At 52.9% G+C, this 16,894-nt stretch overlaps 1 protein-coding gene across 2 annotated transcripts; it reads left to right on the top strand.

Annotated features, from left to right (window-relative positions):
- Nucleotides 1–459: 459 nt before the first annotated feature.
- MCAM (melanoma cell adhesion molecule) lies at nucleotides 460–7,976 on the top strand. Of its 2 annotated transcripts, XM_033205171.1 has the most exons (16): nucleotides 460–593; nucleotides 2,364–2,488; nucleotides 2,586–2,793; nucleotides 2,877–2,947; nucleotides 3,050–3,137; nucleotides 4,683–4,862; nucleotides 4,984–5,105; nucleotides 5,204–5,366; nucleotides 5,462–5,580; nucleotides 5,682–5,823; nucleotides 5,979–6,100; nucleotides 6,209–6,350; nucleotides 6,445–6,540; nucleotides 6,727–6,874; nucleotides 7,171–7,288; nucleotides 7,727–7,976. In XM_033205171.1, exons 1-16 carry the CDS (start codon nucleotides 527–529, stop codon nucleotides 7,754–7,756), a joined length of 1,941 nt encoding a protein of 646 aa, XP_033061062.1. In that variant the 5' UTR covers nucleotides 460–526; the 3' UTR covers nucleotides 7,757–7,976. The 2 variants fall into 2 exon arrangements, with proteins under 2 accessions (XP_033061062.1, XP_033061063.1); XM_033205172.1 differs by lacking the exon at nucleotides 7,171–7,288.
- Nucleotides 7,977–16,894: the final 8,918 nt, after the last annotated feature.

The following is a 16,894-nucleotide window of genomic DNA, read 5'->3' as shown; positions in this document are numbered from 1 at the left end:
AGCGACAGTGGTGCAATCGTTCTGGGAAGCGATCGAGGCCGGCCTGAATTCTCTGTGGCAGGGGAGGGGAGCCAATTGGGAGGCCCCTTGGGGACACCGAGGACCAGGTCCGCTACTGCTCCTCCCCCAGGAGGTCCCCCAGAGGCTACATTGGCTGGCAGGGGCTCAACAGGGGTGAGCCTAGCTGGCTTCGACCCGGGGCGACTCCGGGCATCCGGGACAGCTTCTCTTCGCTGCCACCTCGGTCATTCAGACCCCTAGACACCTGTCACTACCCCCTCAGCCTTCCCAAGCCAGGAGCCTGGGAGTCCGGCTCCGGCCTACCTCCGGCTGCGCTCCTGGGCGCAGCTCCCGGGCTGGCGGCGCCGGGGCCCGCCCCCTAGGGCTGCGGCGCGCGGGGCGGGGGCTGGGGGCTGCGCGGGGCGGGGCGGGCCCGGGCGCTCCGGGCCCCCTCCCCCGCCCCCCTGACGTCAGCCCCCGGCAGCCTTGAGCTGCTCACTTGGCTCTCGCCCTCCGGCGGGGAAGCATGGGGCTTCCCAGGCTGGTCTGCGCCTTCTTGCTCGTCGCCTGCTGCTGCTGTCCTCGCGTCGCGGGTGAGTGAGTTCGCAGGGGTGCCGCGCCCCGGCTAGGGGTCTACGGTAAAGCGTGCCTGGGAGCAGAGCCAGCGGCGCGGCAGGGTAGGGGCGTTGCGTCCGGGAGGACGCGCCTCCTCCCCGGGTCCCCGACCCCCGGGCGCCTTGCTCACGAGCAACTCTTCTTTGCAGCCAGTTTGCAGCGGGGATTCTAGAGTATCCCGGGAGCAGCACTGGGAAGGCGGGGAGGAGGCTGCTTCTGGGAGCGAGAAGGGGTGGAGCTCAGCCTTTCGGGGTGCTGGGGGGAGTCGTCCCTGAGGTGCTCACTCTGGAGGCCCGCAACTGAAGCCGGGCAGGAGGCACAGCTGGGGCGCATCCTCAAAGCCTGAATTCCGCGCCCGCCTGTTGCTGGAAAAGGCAGCTTCCTTCGCTGGAGGGGGTGCGCCGGCCCACCCCTTCTCCCTCCCGCCTGGGCATCGCGCCAGGCTGGAGGTGAGCGAGAGCGGGAGGTTCGGCGGCTCCCGCCAGAGCTGGGCGTTGGCATGGGTTGCGGGGCGGTGTGGGTCGCCTCGCGTCTCCCCAAGTGATGGGATCATAGGTGACAGAGATGAGGGATGGAGGATTCCCATACTGGAAGCGCCCGCTGGCTTATTTTGGGGACCACATTCAGGTGGGAAGAGCGCCCGGGCACCTTGGAGCGTTTCTCTGGATCCGCCTGGTAGCCGGGCACTCTCGGGTCCACGCTGCCCTTGTATGGCCCGCAGCGGTGTCGCGTGTTTCTCTTAGCTCCCGGTCCGCCGTCCCAGCCGCTGTCCGGCTGGGGAAGGGGAGGGCTAGGCAATACCCAGCTCGCTGGCCTCATGCCCAGTGCCAACCATGTCCCTGGGGTATTCCAGGCTACTGCCTCCCAGGCTGACTTTATTTCTGGGGAAAGGGCTAAATCGGGCTCCACAGTTGCAGCCGGTCCAGCTCCACCCTGCCCTGCTCTTCTAACTCTGGGAGAAGGAGTCAGGGGTCTGAGGCTCCAGGTTGGAGACCCCTCCTTCCACCTGCCCTCCTTGTCCGAGAGCCAAGGCAACAACCCAGGCATCCCAGAGCCCAGGCAGATGGTGTCGAGTGACATCACCTCCTCACAGGGCTGGCAGCACGCTGGCACCACTGACGTCACTCCTGCCCACTGCCTGGCCCTTGCCCTGACCCCTGGAGGAGACTCTGACCTCTCCATCCTTACCAGCTTCCCAGGGTGGGGTCCCCGGGTGTGTGCGGAGTGTTTATGGAGGTGCTGCTGAGGGAGCATGAGACGGGAACTTCCGCCAGAGTTAGCCCGCTGGGTCTTGTGGGGAGTTAGGGCAGGGATTTTGGAGGGCAGAGGGTAGAGTAGTGGTGTCTTCCCCTGGCGGTAGTGACACAAAAGGGCCTGTGTGCCCCAGCCTGGCACATGCCTTGCATTCCCACACTCTGAGCTCACCCGGAGAGGAGGGGGCCTGGAAGGAAAGGGGCCTTCCCTCTTGGCCCGAAGCCTGAGTTGCCCCTCTCAGCCCCTCTACCAGCCTCAGCTGGAGCTGCTCGGTGCTCAGTCTCTGCTCAATCTCTGGGGTCTCCTGGGGTCTCCTGGACGGGGAGAGGGCTGGCCCAGGTGGGGCGCGGGTCGGGGGGTCCAGCGTTCAGAGGAGAGGGCCCTCTGCAGACGCTCTGAGTGGCAGGAAAAACAGCTGCAGCAGCGCTGCGAGGGGAGGGCGGACAGCCGCTGGCGCTGACACAGCTGCGGGGGGCCCCGCCTCCCTCCCCCAGGTGTGCCCGGAGAGGCTGAGCAGCCTGCGCCTGAGCTGGTGGAGGTGGAAGTGGGCAGCACAGCCCTTCTGAAGTGCGGCCTCTCCCAGTCCCAAGGCAACCTCAGCCATGTCGACTGGTTTTCTGTGAGTGCTTGGGCTCCTGCAAGAGCAGCCCGGGGCGGGAGGCTGTGCCTCTCTCGTAGCCCAGGACCCTCTCCTCCTCTGTATCCCCTCCCATTAGGTCCACAAGGAGAAGCGGGTACCCATCTTCCGTGTGCGCCAGGGCCAGGGCCAGAGTGAACCTGGGGAGTACCAGCACCGGCTCAGCCTCCAGGACAGAGGGGCTACTCTGGCCCTGACTCAAGTCACCCCCCACGACGAGCGCATCTTCTTGTGCCAGGGCAAGCGCCCTCGGTCCCAGGAGCATCGCATCCAACTCCGCGTCTACAGTGCGTGACCCCATGTCTGCCAGCTGAGTAGTGAGGGTGGTGGGGCGTGGTCGCATGTCCCCCTCATTTCTATTTTCTTGTAGAAGCTCCAGAGGAGCCAAACATCCAGGTCAACGCCCTGGGCATCCCTGTGGACAGTAAGGAGCCTGAGGAGGTGAGATGTGTGGCAGATGGGCTGGCCAGCTGGTGCGCAGCAGCTGAGATGGGGCTTGCAGAGGGCTGGGAGGCAGGGAGACTCAGACCCTGTGCTCCTTAGGTCGCTACCTGTGTAGGGAGGAACGGGTACCCCATTCCTCAAGTCATCTGGTACAAGAATGGCCGGCCTCTGAAGGAGGAGAAGAACCGTGAGTAGCCCTTTCTGCTCCCAAAAGCCACCCTTGTGCCAGGTGTGGTGGCTCACACCTGTAATCTCAGCGCTGTGGGAGGCCAAGGCAGGAGGATCTCTGGAGGCCAGGAGTTCAAGACCACCTTGGACAACATAGGGTGACCCCGTCTCTACAGAAAATAAAAAAGTTAGCCGGACATGGTGGTGTGTGCCTGTGGTCCCAGCTACTTGGGAGGCTGAGGCAGGAGGATCATATGAGCCCAGGAAATGGAGGCTGCAGTGAGCTAGGATTGCGCCACCTCACTCCAGCCTGGGTGACAGAGCGAGACCCCGTCTCTTAAAAAGAGCTGTCCCTATGGTACTACACAGGAACTTGCCTTATGTTTTCTTTAAGCTTTTTAACTAAAAAAAAATTATACAAATGGTTCTTAAAAATATTTTCATGAGAATTTAAACTGACAAAAAATCTAAAAGTTTCTTCTTGCCTGACACCCCCCTCCCAGAAATAATATCTGCTATCAGGGTGTGTTCTTTCAAGCCTATTTCTATGTATTTGCTCATATACAGAAACATTTCTAGAACGATATAGGCTTTTGTTTTTTATTATCTAAATCAGTCATTCTTAACCAGGGGTGATTTTGTACCCCTCCTCCTAGGAGATATTTGACAATGTCTGGAGATATTTTTGGTTGTCACACATAGAGGGGGTGCTACTGCCATCTAGCAGGTAGAGAGGCCAAGGATGTTGCTAACATCCTACAGTGCATAGGACAGCCCCTACAATAAAGAATCAATGTGGCCTAAAACATCAGTAGTGCTGGCTGGGCTCACGCCTATAATCCCAGCACTTTGGGAGGCCGAGGTGGGCGGATAACCTGAGGTCAGGAGTTCAAGACCAGCCTGACCAACATGGAGAAACCCCATCTCTACTGAAAATACAAAATTAGCCAGGCGTGGTGGCACATGCCTGTAATCCCAGCTACTCAGGAGGCTGAGGCAGGAGAATCACTTGAACCCAGGAGGTAGGTGGAGGTTGCGGTGAGCCGAGATTGCACCATTGCGCTCCAGCCTGGGCAACAAGAGTGAAACTCCGTCTCAAAAAAAAAAAAAAATTATCAGTAGTGCTGAGAAAGCCCGATCTAAGTGGTGTTGTATGGTATACATCGTTAGACAATTTCTTTTGTATGATCCTTCTGGGTCAGTCTATTTAGATCAGCTGATGGTTTTGCTTACTGCTGAATTTTCCATACTATGCATATCATGTAGTCGAGTTCACCATTCCCCAGTTAGTGGACATCTAGACAGCTGCTCGTTTTTATCATTGCAGCATTCTTTGCACACATCCTTGGATATGAGCATGAGCAGACCTGTAAATGTTTTCCTAGGGATGACCCTGAGCAGTAAAAGTGCTGGGTTGAAGGGTTTCCAGCTTGCATTTGTACCTGGCCCTCTACAGGGCACAGGGGACTCTTTAGATGGTCCCCTACCAACCCAGTGGACAACCCTAGGGTGGGGTTGGAGGTGGGACTGAGGCTGAGTCTTCCTCCCCTTCCTCCCTGCCCAGGGGTCCACATTCAGTCGTCCCAGACTGTGGAGTCGAGTGGTTTGTACACCTTGCAGAGTATTCTGAAGGCACAGCTGGTGAAAGAAGACAAAGATGCCCAGTTTTACTGTGAGCTCAACTACCGGCTGCCCAGTGGGAACCACATGAAGGAGTCCAGGGAAGTCACTGTCCCTGTTTTCTGTGAGTGCTAACCTGACTCTCTGCTCACTGGGGCTGGGGCTGCTGGAAACTCCTGCCAGCCCCTCCCTATCCAGCCCAGGGTTGACTCATGGGCCAAGAGCTACCCCCTTTGCCTATGCAGACCCGACAGAAAAAGTGTGGTTGGAAGTGGAGCCCGTGGGAATGCTGAAGGAAGGGGACCGCGTGGAAATCAGGTGTTTGGCTGATGGCAACCCTCCACCACACTTCAGCATCAGCAAGCAGGTGTGGGGGCTTTGTGCTGGGTGCAGATGGGGATGCAAGCAGAGGCCCGGGTGGAGTGGCAGGAGGTGCACTCTGCTCACCTCCCCAGTCTTCCCCAGAACCCCAGCACCAGGGAGGCAGAAGAAGAGACAACCAACGACAACGGGATCCTGGTGCTGGAGCCCGCCCAGAAGGAACACAGTGGGCTCTATGAATGTCAGGGCCTGGACTTGGACACCATGATATCGCTGCCGAGTGAACCACAGGAACTACTGGTGAACTGTGAGGAGCTGGGGACCCAGGACAGGGGGACCAGACTGGGGCAATAGGGAACTGGCCCTGCCCTGCCCCGGGTGACATGATTGCTGTACCCCCAGATGTATCTGATGTCCGAGTGAGTCCCGCAGCCCCTGAGAGACAGGAAGGCAGCAGCCTCACCCTGACTTGTGAGGCAGAGAGTAGCCAGGACCTCGAGTTCCAGTGGCTGAGAGAAGAGGTACCCAGGCGGGTCTGGAGCAAGGGGCTGATGGGTGAGTGGGGCTGGGGGTGACCCGAGTGTGCTCTTTCCCAGACCCTCTGACCCATCTCTCACCCCAGACAGGCCAGGTGCTGGAAAGGGGGCCTGTGCTCCAGTTGCATGACCTGAAACGGGAGGCAGGAGGCGGCTACCGCTGTGTGGCCTCCGTGCCCAGCATACCCGGCCTGAACCGCACACAGCTGGTCAATGTGGCCGTTTTTGGTGAGGCCCTCCCTCTGGGTAGAGACCAGGTCACCCCAAGTGGGGTGGTTTTTAAGCTCTTTGACAAGAAGCCGCCTGCTGCTCTGGGGAGCTCTGGTGCGGAGGGGAGGCAGGCTAGCTGGGCTTGCCGCCTCACCCCTCCCTACCTCCCCAAGGTCCCCCTTGGATGGCATTCAAGGAGAGGAAGGTGTGGGTGAAAGAGAATATGATGTTGAATCTGTCTTGTGAAGCATCAGGACACCCCCGGCCCACCATCTCCTGGAACGCCAACGGCACGGTGAGCAGGTGTCTCATCTGCCACACACTCCTAATCCCGGCCTGGGCTTTGCGGCCAGGACCAGAGATCCTCCCCATCCCCTGAGCTGCCTCCTTCCTTTCCTTGCAGACAAGTGAACAAGACCAAGATCCACAGCGAATCCTGAGCACCCTGAATGTCCTCGTGACCCCAGAGCTGTTGGAGACAGGTGTTGAATGCACGGCCTCCAGCGACCTGGGCAAAAACACCAGCGTCCTCTTCCTGGAGCTGGGTGAGGGCTGCATCCCTGCAGGGGATGGCAGGGGCAGGCCCAGGCACGGGCAGTAACTTGCGCTTCTCCTAACACCCCTCCCTCTGCCTCCTAGTCAATTTAACCACCCTCACACCAGACTCCAACACAACCACTGGCCTCAGCACTTCCACAGCCAGTCCTCATACCAGAGCCAACAGCACCTCCACAGGTAAGCCAGGCCTAGCAAGAGAACAGGGCTCTGCCAGGGCATCCTTTCTGCCCTGTCCCTTCCCAGAGAGCCCTGTCCGGAAAGGTGAGTAGCAGCCCCATCTTGTCGGCCTTGGACTGGCTGGGGCAGCAATGGTGACGAGATGGCCTGGAGCAGGGAGTGACGACGAGTGTCTTTGTGGTGCAGAGAGAAAGCTGCCAGAGCCGGAGAGCCAGGGCGTGGTCATCGTGGCTGTGATTGTGTGCATCCTGGTCCTGGCAGTGCTGGGTGCTGTCCTCTATTTCCTCTATAAGAAGGGCAAGCTGCCGTGCGGGCGCTCAGGCAAGCAGGAGATGTAAGCCCAACACTGGCCCCTCCACCCCCACCCATCTTGCCACCCAGCCTGCTGCCTGCCCAGCGCCTGCCTGCCCCTCGAGAGCAGGAGTGGGGCCCTGGGCCAGGGTGCTCCCTGCTCCACTGCCCACTGCCCACTGCCCAGCTTCCATCAGCCACATGGTCTCATGACCTGCTTCCCTGCCCTGGGCTGGCCCTGGAGCAAGGAGCCCTCATCCATCCCACATCCTTCACAGCAGGCCCTTCCCTTCCTGTGGCCCTGAGGTGCCAACCTCTCGCCTCCCTCCCTCCTCCCAGCACGCTGCCCCCGTCTCGTAAGAGTGAATTTGTAGTTGAAGTTAAGTCAGATAAGCTCCCAGAAGAGATGGGCCTCCTGCAGGGCAGCGGCGGTGACAAGAGGGCTCCAGGAGACCAGGTAGGAGGCGGTTCCTGTGGCCAGAGCCTACCACATCCTCAGGGACCGGGGGCAGCAGGGGCTAACGGTTCTAACTCTCTATCCTTCACCCTCTTTGTCGGAGACAGGGAGCAGGCCCCATCTTGCCTTCTTAACACCACTCACAGATGGCAGGGCCAGGCAGGTGGCTGAGGGAGCTTGGAGGAAGACTGAGAAAAACCCTGTCCATCACCTTTTCCTGACCAATGCCCATGACTCTGGGTGTGGCCATTCCACCAGTGCAGTCAAATGGGGACCGCCCTCCTTCCCTGGCCTGCCATGCCCATCCTCGCTTCCGCCCCAAGGCTGCCGCACCAAGTTCATCGGCTTCTGCTTCCATCTCTCCTTCCTCTCGGTGCTCACACCTTCAACTCTGAGCACCACCTCCGTGTTTCCCTCTTCTCCCCTTCCCATTTTTAGGGAGAGAAATACATCGATCTGAGGCATTAGCCCCGAATCACTTCAGTTCCCTTCCCTGCCTGGACCATTCCCAGCTCCCTGCTCACTCTTCTCTCAGCCAAAGCCTCCAAAGGGACTAGAGAGAAGCCTCCTGCTCCACTCGCCTGCACACCCCCTTTCAGAGGGCCACTGGGTTAGGACCAGAGCTGTCCTGAGAACCTCACTTGGCCCTAGAAGGCCCGCTTTTCAAGGACCAGTCTGCCACCGTCTCCACATTGAGTGAAGCTCATCCCAAGCAAGGAGCCCCAGCCTCCCGAGCGGGTAGGAGAGTTTCTTGCAGACGTATTTTTTTCTTTTTTTTTTGAGACGGAGTCTCGCTCTGTCGCCCAGGCTGGAGTGCAGTGGCCGGATCTCAGCTCACTGCAAGCTCTGCCTCCCGGGTTCCCGCCATTCTCCTGCCTCAGCCTCCCGAGTAGCTGGCACTACAGGCGCCCGCCACCTCGCCCGGCTAGTTTTCTGTATTTTTTAGTAGAGATGGGGTTTCACTGTGTTAGCCAGGATGGTCTCGATCTCCTGACCTCGTGATCCGCCCGTCTCAGCCTCCCAAAGTGCTGGGATTACAGGCTTGAGCCACCGTGCCCGGCCTACGTATTTTTTCTTTACACACATTACGGCTGTAAATACCTGGCTCCTGCCAGCAGCTGAGCTGGGTAGCCTCGCTGAGCTGGTTTCCTGCCCCAAAGGATGGCTTCCATCATCCAAGTGCACCACTGAAGTGAGGACGCACTGGAGCCAGGCGCCTGCTCATGTTTAAGTGCGCTGTTCACACCGGCTCTGGAGAGCACCCCAGCAGCATCCAGAAACAGCTGCAGTGTTGCCGCCACCACCCTCCTGTCTGCCTCTTCCAAGTCTCCTGTGACATTTTTTTCTTTGGGCAGAAGCCAGGAACTGGTGTCATTCCTTAAAAGATACGTGCCGGAGCCGGGTGCGGTGGCTCACGCCTGTAATCCCAGCACTTTGGGAGGCCAAGGCAGGTGGATCACAAGGTCAGGAGATTGAGACCATCCTGGCTAACACGGTCAAACCCCGTCTCTACTAAAAATACAAAAAAAAAATTAGCCGGGCATAGTGGTCGGCGCCTGTAGTCCCAGCTACTCGGGAGGCTGAGGCGGGAGAATGGTGTGAACCCGGGAGGCGGAGCTTGCAGTGAGCTGAGATCGTGTTATTGCACCCCAGCCTGGGCGACAGAGCAAGACTCCGTCTCAAAAAAAAAAAAAAAAAAAGAAAAAAAAGAAAAAAAAAAAAAATACGTGCCTGCAGTGAGGAAGCTGGGTTTTTGAGTTCAAGTGAATTAGCCTCAACTGCCCGTGTTCACTTGGCTCCCATGGCTGTCTTGATGGATCACATGAGTGAAAGGCAGGGGAAGCGGACAAAGATGAGGGCTACACTGTCTTTCCCGGGGATTAAAGCTGTGGTTATATTAGCACCAAACTTCTACAAACCAAGCTCAGCAGCCCCAACCTAGAAGGGCCCAAATGAGAGAATGGTACTTAGGGATGAAAAACGGGCCTGGCTACAGCTGTGGGTGTGTGTCTGTGTGTATGCATACATATGTGTGTATATATGGTTTTGTCAGGTGTGTAAGTTTGCAAACTGTTTCCTTTATATATGTGTATATATATATGAAAAATAAAGCTTAATTGTCCCAGAAGTCTTACATTGCTTTTTATTCATCATGGGTACCACAGGAACCTGGGGGCCCCTGAAACTACAACCAAAAGGCACACAGAACCGTTTCCAGTTGGCAGCAGAGATCAGGGGTTACCTCTGCTTCTGAGCAAATGGCTCAAGTTCTACCACACAGCGGACAGTCACTCTACTTTTCAGCAGCCAAACTGCGCTGATGACGCAGCATGAAGGGCCTGGTAGGCTGTTAGCAGGAGCTGTGTCCCCTTCCTATGCTTTCCTGCCATTTGGAACTGCCCTCGAGACAGCAGCTCAGGCTCACCGCCGTGAGGCACGGGGCCTTGGCATTTGGTCCTACGGCAACTCAGCTATTGCCTCCGAACCCCCTGAATGAGCAAGAACTCAAGTCCGCTACAACAAAAGAAACTTTATTTAAAAATATTTTTTTACAGACATGGGTGCTTGAAAAAGCTCTTTAGTTAACTGTGTATGGAAATGAAAAAAATTAATAAATAACATTAGTATAACAGACTTCTAAACATTAATACACTGGCAAAATAAAATGGACTTAAAATGAAAATGAATCTTAAAGCTCTGCTATTCTCTGTAAGAATATTTACCTTCTGTTTTTCTTATTCTTTACAGGTGAGAATGATTAAATACTGCTAATATAAATTTTTTTATATTAATGACACATTTTTAAAATAGTCCACGAAAATCTTATCTATGTGTTTGTTTTCTTCTTAACACTGATATACAAATTGGGACTCTTCATTCTGGAGAAAGCATCAGGTTCTCTCCAGCACCCCCAGGCTAAGAATTTCAAAATCTTGAATAAGAAGGACTTTAACATTTCTATCTCCCAATTCTTTATTAGTTAAAGGCAAGGGAAAACTGAGGAAAGGGTAAGAGATAAGTAAAATGTCATTATATAGAAAAACTTCTGCTAAAGCTCACTATAGTCACATTACTGAGGACAGGCTTCTGGTCCGTGTTCCTTGCTGCCCTTCCCTGGGGAAACCAGGCCCTGCAGAGGGCACTAGCTGCTTAATGCTTTAAGTCTGAAGCCTTCAAATGAAAGGCCAGCCACATCTGATGGGGACGGGGGGTGGGTGCAGGAGGTCTAGACCAGTTCAGGATCCAGCAAAAAGAAAAGACAAGACCACCAACCTCCCCTTCTCAGGAGAGTCCATCCTACACTCCTCCACACAATTGGGTAATTAATGTCATCAGGAGGCTAGGACACTTGGAATGGTCCAGAGTTTACCTGGGAATTGTGGAACATTCTGTTTCTTGCAGGAGACAAGGCATGCAACCTGATAACTAAGCTTGTGATTGGAACCAACCAAATGATCCCAGGGTACAACGCTTCTCTCCTCCCCTGAAGTCTCAGGGCAGGAGAAAGGGGCTCCGGACACACCGCACCTGCCTGTCACCTCTCCAGTCACAGAGAGCATTCTTTCCTATCTCCTAGACACTAAGGACTAATGAAACTCAAGGTAGAGGAGCTCAGACTCTGGTATTTCCATATTAAGTCCTAAAATGCAGCCTGGGATACAGTGCTGCCTTAGAAAGGCACAAAACATTTGGCTTTTTTTTTTTTTTTCAGTGTGCTAAAAATTGTTTTGTTTTGAGTAAAGGAAAAAGATATATAAGGTTAAAAATCCCAAGTCACCACAGCCAGAAAACAGATGTAGGAGGTGCCTCATAGCTGCCATGCCACTACCACATGTTTCAGCAGGAAGTCAGGCTTTTCTTTCAAGGCCAAGACACTAGAACAGTGCTGAGCAGGGTAGGTCAGGAGGCATTTACTCTCGTGGGCATTGCGTTGCAGGCTCACTCACCCAGACAGCAGGAGAAAAGAGGCCATGGAAGACAACACATGGCCTACAGACTCCTAAGTAGTTCTCCGCCTCTCCAGTTTTAAGACGGCCATAAGCATGGCTACCCTCACCCACAACAAGGTCAGAGGTAGGTAGAGAGGAGGGAGCTGACACACAGGCACCCAGGACACCCTGCTTCAGGGCTCAGCATGGAGGTGGCGCAAGGCCTGAGGAGTTGCACGTAGCACGCATTGAGCAATACTCCTCTCTGGCCTCCTGTCTGATTTAAGGGTAGAAGGAGAATGTAGGAGAGGCAATGTGGGTGGGGGTGGGGGTGGGGGCGGGGAGGGGCCTGACATTCATTTTTGGAACTGAATCAGGCAATCAGGACTCTGCTGATTTCTTCAGCTGCCAAATCAGGAGATCTGAGGTTGGCTTTTGGGCTTTGCTCTATACAAATACAGGGAGTGGTCGGCTGCATTTTTCTCAAGCTCTGTACCCAGGAAGGGGCGACAAGAGCGCCACACAGCTTAGCCTGTCTGTCAACAGCCAGCCCTTCCACCTGTGCTCCCCACCTGACTCACCACGGGCGTGCGGGGCTTGCTCTCCCCATCCCTATTTCCCCATCTCTTACTCTTTTGCTACTTTTCAGAACCAAGAAACACTGGTATTTCCCACAGGAACCACCCCAGGTTTCCTGGGACACGGTGAAGGCACATGGCACTGCTGTCCCTCTGCTGCTTACCCAGGAGCCTAGACTACAACATCAAAGGCAAAGTCTGATGACCCATCCTTCCTCCCTTGATGGACATCTTTGGATTATCAGGTAATTTCTGTGTGTATCAAATGATTCTAGTAGTTTAATAAACTTTTAAGTAAGGCAGTATGAAATACCTTACAACTCAGGACAGGCTCTACAATGAGAAAAATGTAAGATCAAAAGATTCAGGCAAGCAAAAGCATAGTTAAAAAAAAAAAAAAGAAAAGGAAAGCTTTTATATAGGACTAAAATAAAGCAATTGCCAGAGAAGACACAGGTATACTGTCTAAAGAGCTCTCAGTAAAAACTCTATCCTAAACTGGAATCTATATTTAATTTCTATCCTGGCAACGGCTCCAATATTATATATTCTTACTGGCTCTGGCAAAGTAGTTTCTGAGGTGCCTAGGAAGGCTTGCCTGAGAACATTACTGCAGAGCAGCCCTCACACAGGAAGGAGGGAGAGGGTAAGGAGGAGAGTGGAGGAGACAGGCCACAAGCCCAGAGAATAAACATTTCCAAGCACTCAAACCTGAAGAGGACCCAGAAGTCCATGGATAGTGGCTACAGTGGCACCCGTTATTAGATTCTGCTTTCTAAATAACACGGAAGAAGGCAAAAGACCTGAGGATGAATGGAGGCTAAGGAAGGCCACCCAGGAACAGGCTAGCTCTGGAACAGGACAGGCTGGCCCACAAGAGGGAGGTAAGAAATCTTGGATGCCAAGACTGACAAAGGGAAGAAAAACAGGAAATAAAGAAGACAATGACCAGAATTAAGTTAAACCTAAGAATTTCTATGATGTCCCAGAAAAACTCCCATGCCTTCCTTTCCACTAGCAAAAAGGCAGGAGTAGAGGCTTTACTCCTTGAGTAGAAGCCTTTTTAGGGCGTCTGTGGAGTCTCTGCTCACTTCTCTGAGAAGCTCCCTGTCTCCAGCTGAAGGAGTCTGCCACATCTCTGCTCTCCCTGGCAAGGCCAAATGCTCAAGGATAGATACTTGATCAATGTGCTGGGCTGAGTGTAGTTTTTCTTAAGAATATGAAATATGGGCCGAAAGCGGTGGCTCACGCCTGTCATCTCAGCACTTTGGGAGGCCGAGGCGGGTGGATCACGAGGTCAGGAGTTCAAGACCAGCCCAGTCAAGATGGTGAAACCCCATCTCTACTAAAAACATGAAAATTAGCTGGGCATGGTGGCAAGCACCTGTAATCCCAGCTACTTGGGAGGTTGAGGCAGAGAACTGCTTGAACCTGGGAGGTGGAAGAGGTTGCAGTGAGTTGAGACTGCACCACTGCACTCCAGCCGAGGTGACACAGCAAGACTCCTCAAAAAAAAAAAAAAAGTAGTATGAGAAATTGCGAATTTGTTCATGGTGATCCCCAGAGTTGGAAGGTGGTGTGGACTTGAGGACTGGAGTGCCTATTTGGGGGTCACGCATACCATAACCAGACAGGAAAGCGGGAGAAAGGACTAGGTGCAAAGCTCTGCAGTTCCAGCTCCACCCGAGAACCAAAGGCACTTCCCATCCTGGGTTCTGCGAAATACCCTGCATCCTTACCATGAGTCCCTCCTTTCTTCTGCTTGAACATTTCTGTTTCTTGTATCCAAAGGATCCCTAAGCAGTCAAAAATACAACCTTGACCGTCCTTCACTATCCACTACCCTCTAGGCATTAAGCAGTTCTATGTATTTCTAACAAAAGACTGCTCATGGAGACTGAGTTCAAGAGAGTGACAGTAATAGTTTACGCTGAGTTAGAGTACTTTAGATTGAGCTTCTAAAGCTCTAAGGTCTGGCAGAATGATGTGTGGACACTAAGCTTTAGAATCCCTAAATTCCTTGCTCTGAGAGGGAGGTAAAGGCTGACAATTAGGGGACTGATGGAGTTCAATCTGTATTAATGTCTGGCTCTTGGAAGACCAAACAACTGACTAAAGGATCTTTGGGTCCTGAGACCCAAAGATAGCGCCCACACCTCCAGCCCTTCTAAAACATAAAGTTAGCTGCAAAGGTTGTTGAAAGACTGGAAAACCAATTCCAAATAGTACAGGACATGGTGACAGGTCTCAGAAGGGTGATATGAAAATCCTCCCAACAAGGGGGATTAGGGACATAGCAGCTCAGGAAAAAGTTCAAGGAAGGCACTAGATTGGAAAGGGGAGTGTGGACAGATGCTTTGCTTAAACATTTAATGCCCTACTGTGCAACTCTGAGCCAACTTACCTTTCAACTTGCCAAACAGATTCTAATTATGTTGGAACAAATTCCAACATAAAAACAGTCGCTATCCATGCGACTTACATCAAGGAGTCTCTCAGGCATTATCAAAGCTACAGGAGACAACAGGGGGTACTGGGAGAATCTTGGCCTGCTATTAATCAGGACAGCTCTATAAGGAAAGGTAAGTCTACATGAAAGAGCTGTGAATAAAAATCGCACAATCTTACTAGGAAGAGCTATTTTAAGGTCAAATGCAGAGGCTATGACAGTCCAAGTACAATCCCTCAAACATTAGCAAACCACTATGTGGTACCAAGGGAAGGACAAATGCCTGACATTTCTGGCACATGGTCATCACTCAAACATTTGCTGGATGAACAAACAAACTGTTAGAGCCAGGCCAATAGTCAGAAAACTATTTTTCAACGAACAGTGGTCATTCCAGAGTCAGAAAGGCCAATGGCAAGAAGAGGGACTTATAGTTTGAGAAGGCCTATAATCTTCTGATTTTCATGATGTGAGGTAGGAGAATATTCTGCTTTATCACCATTGCTGAACACCTACAAAAAGAACTAGATCTTAAAGGAAATATATAGGTGATCCCTAGTTTTTACAAGGAAGTTTTGTTATAAAAATTTGTCCTGTAATCCCAGCACTTTGGGAGGCCGAGACGGGCGGATCACGAGGTCAGGAGATCGAGACCATCCTGGCTAACACGGTGAAACCCCGTCTCTACTAAAAAATACAAAAAAATAGCCGGGCGAGGTGGCAGGCGCCTGTAGTCCCAGCTACTCGGGAGGCTGAGGCAGGAGAATGGCGTAAACCCGGGAGGAGGAGCTTGCAGTGAGCTGAGATCCGGCCACTGCACTCCAGCCCGGGCGACAGAGCGAGACTCCGTCTCAAAAAAAAACAAAAAAAAAAATTTGTCAATTGACTGTTTGGGACCATAAGCACATTTTACTTTTCTATAGAGAAAACATGTATTTTAAGAGTCATGAACAGTGACCCCCACCTCCCTTAACCAGAAATCTTTTAAATCGACAAGAGAGCTAAGTAATACTAACAGTACTATCCCACATCTTGGGCCCCGGTAACGAGGGTCTGTGGAAGAAGAGAAAGGGAAAAGAATGGCAGATTATGTAGCGTGGGGCTGGGGGGAGACGACAAGTGGAAGAGAGCGGCCACCCACAGGTAGAGAGCACTATTCACAAAAATATTAACAGGTAAATGCTGAGATGAGAAGCTGCCTGGCGTATTAACTAAAGGGAGGTATATTAAGAGTCCACAGGTTTTTCCATTTAAAGAACCCTCTACTTTAGTGGAAGGAACATGGGGGCAGCTGCAAAGGTCCAGTTGTGGTTGCTGCAGAGCAGCAAACCCAGCAACAAGGCAGCTTGGAAAGCAACCCGTGAAGACACAGGGAAAGCATGAAACTGGGCTGAATACAACAGCCCAATGAATATGAGAAAAAGGAGAACAAAGTGTTGCGCGTTTTTTTACTTTATCAGCCACTAGGGAGGGACAATGGCAAAACTCGAAGTCTGTTCGTAAAAGGCAGTTTTAATTAAATTCAGAGCAAAGCCAAAGAATTTTAAATTTCCATACAAATGGAGGGTGAAGAATGGGTTACTGGTGCCTTAGTCAACAGAAAATATAAGAAATTAAGCTTTTGGGCCAGGCGCGGTGGCTCACGCCTGTAATCCCAGCACTTTGGGAGGCCGAGGCGGGCGGATCACAAGGTCAGGAGATCGAGACCATCCTGGCTAAGACGGTGAAATCCCGTCTCTGCTAAAAATACAAAAAAAATTAGCCGGGCGCGTTGGCAGGCGCCTGTAGTCCCAGCTACTCAGGAGGCTGAGACAGGAGAATGGCGTGAACCCGGGAGGCGGAGCTTGCAGTGAGCCGAGATCACGCCACTACACTCCAGCCTGGGTGATGAGCAAGACTCCATCTCAAAAAACAAACAAACAAACAAAAAAGAAATTAAGCTTTTGACAATAATCTCAAAACAAAAGCCACATGAAAATTTTCCTTAATCTTGCCTGGCAATCTCAGGCACAGACCCAGGTGTGTCCTCAGGGCACCCAGTCAAAGGAAAGATCCTCACAAAATAATCCAAAACCTTGAATGCTGGCAGATACCCGTGACCAACTAACACCCCAGCCCATCGATGGGACACAGGCACAACACACGGAGCTGGAGCCTCAGTTTCACGCGGATTCAAAGAGCCACACGGGACTCAAAAAAGGAAAAGTCGAGACCGCCCTGAGCCTACACAGTAGGGACAGTAATTTCCAGAGAAGATTTAGATGCATGGAAAAGGCAAAAGATATATAGCCAGTGCTTTGTCTTCTGAAGAGATCTTTAGACTATGGGCAGTATCTGCAGATAAAGAAAAATTACAATATGGACGGGCCTGGAAACTGCCGCCGTTTTCTTTCTAGTTTTTTTTTTTTTTTTTTTTTTTTTTTTGAGACGGAGTCTGGCTCTGTTGCCCAGGCTGGAGTGCGGTGGCCGGATCTCAGCTCACTGCAAGCTCCGCCTCCCGGGTTTACGCCATTCTCCTGCCTCCGCCTCCCAAGTAGCTGGGACTACAGGCGCCCGCCTCATCGCCCGGCTAGTTTTTTGTATTCTTTAGTAGAGACGGGGTTTCACCGTGTTAGCCAGGATGGTCTCGATCTCCTGACCTTGTGATCCG

The sequence above is a fragment of the Trachypithecus francoisi genome, unplaced genomic scaffold, assembly GCF_009764315.1.
Source record: "Trachypithecus francoisi isolate TF-2019V2 unplaced genomic scaffold, Tfra_2.0 Lachesis_group8, whole genome shotgun sequence".
In the NCBI taxonomy this organism is placed as follows: domain Eukaryota; kingdom Metazoa; phylum Chordata; class Mammalia; order Primates; family Cercopithecidae; genus Trachypithecus; species Trachypithecus francoisi.
Note: the sequence above shows the minus strand (reverse complement) of the source record. Positions and strands in the feature narration are given on the sequence as shown.

Bases quoted from the DNA above. Each gene is read 5' to 3' on its own strand.
- MCAM (XM_033205171.1), top strand. From the start codon at position 527: ATGGGGCTTCCCAGGCTGGTCTGCGCCTTCTTGCTCGTCGCCTGCTGC. The intron at 2,489-2,585 runs GTGAGTGCTTGG...CCCTCCCATTAG, and splicing joins GCCATGTCGACTGGTTTTCT to GTCCACAAGGAGAAGCGGGT. The intron at 2,794-2,876 runs GTGCGTGACCCC...ATTTTCTTGTAG, and splicing joins CATCCAACTCCGCGTCTACA to AAGCTCCAGAGGAGCCAAAC.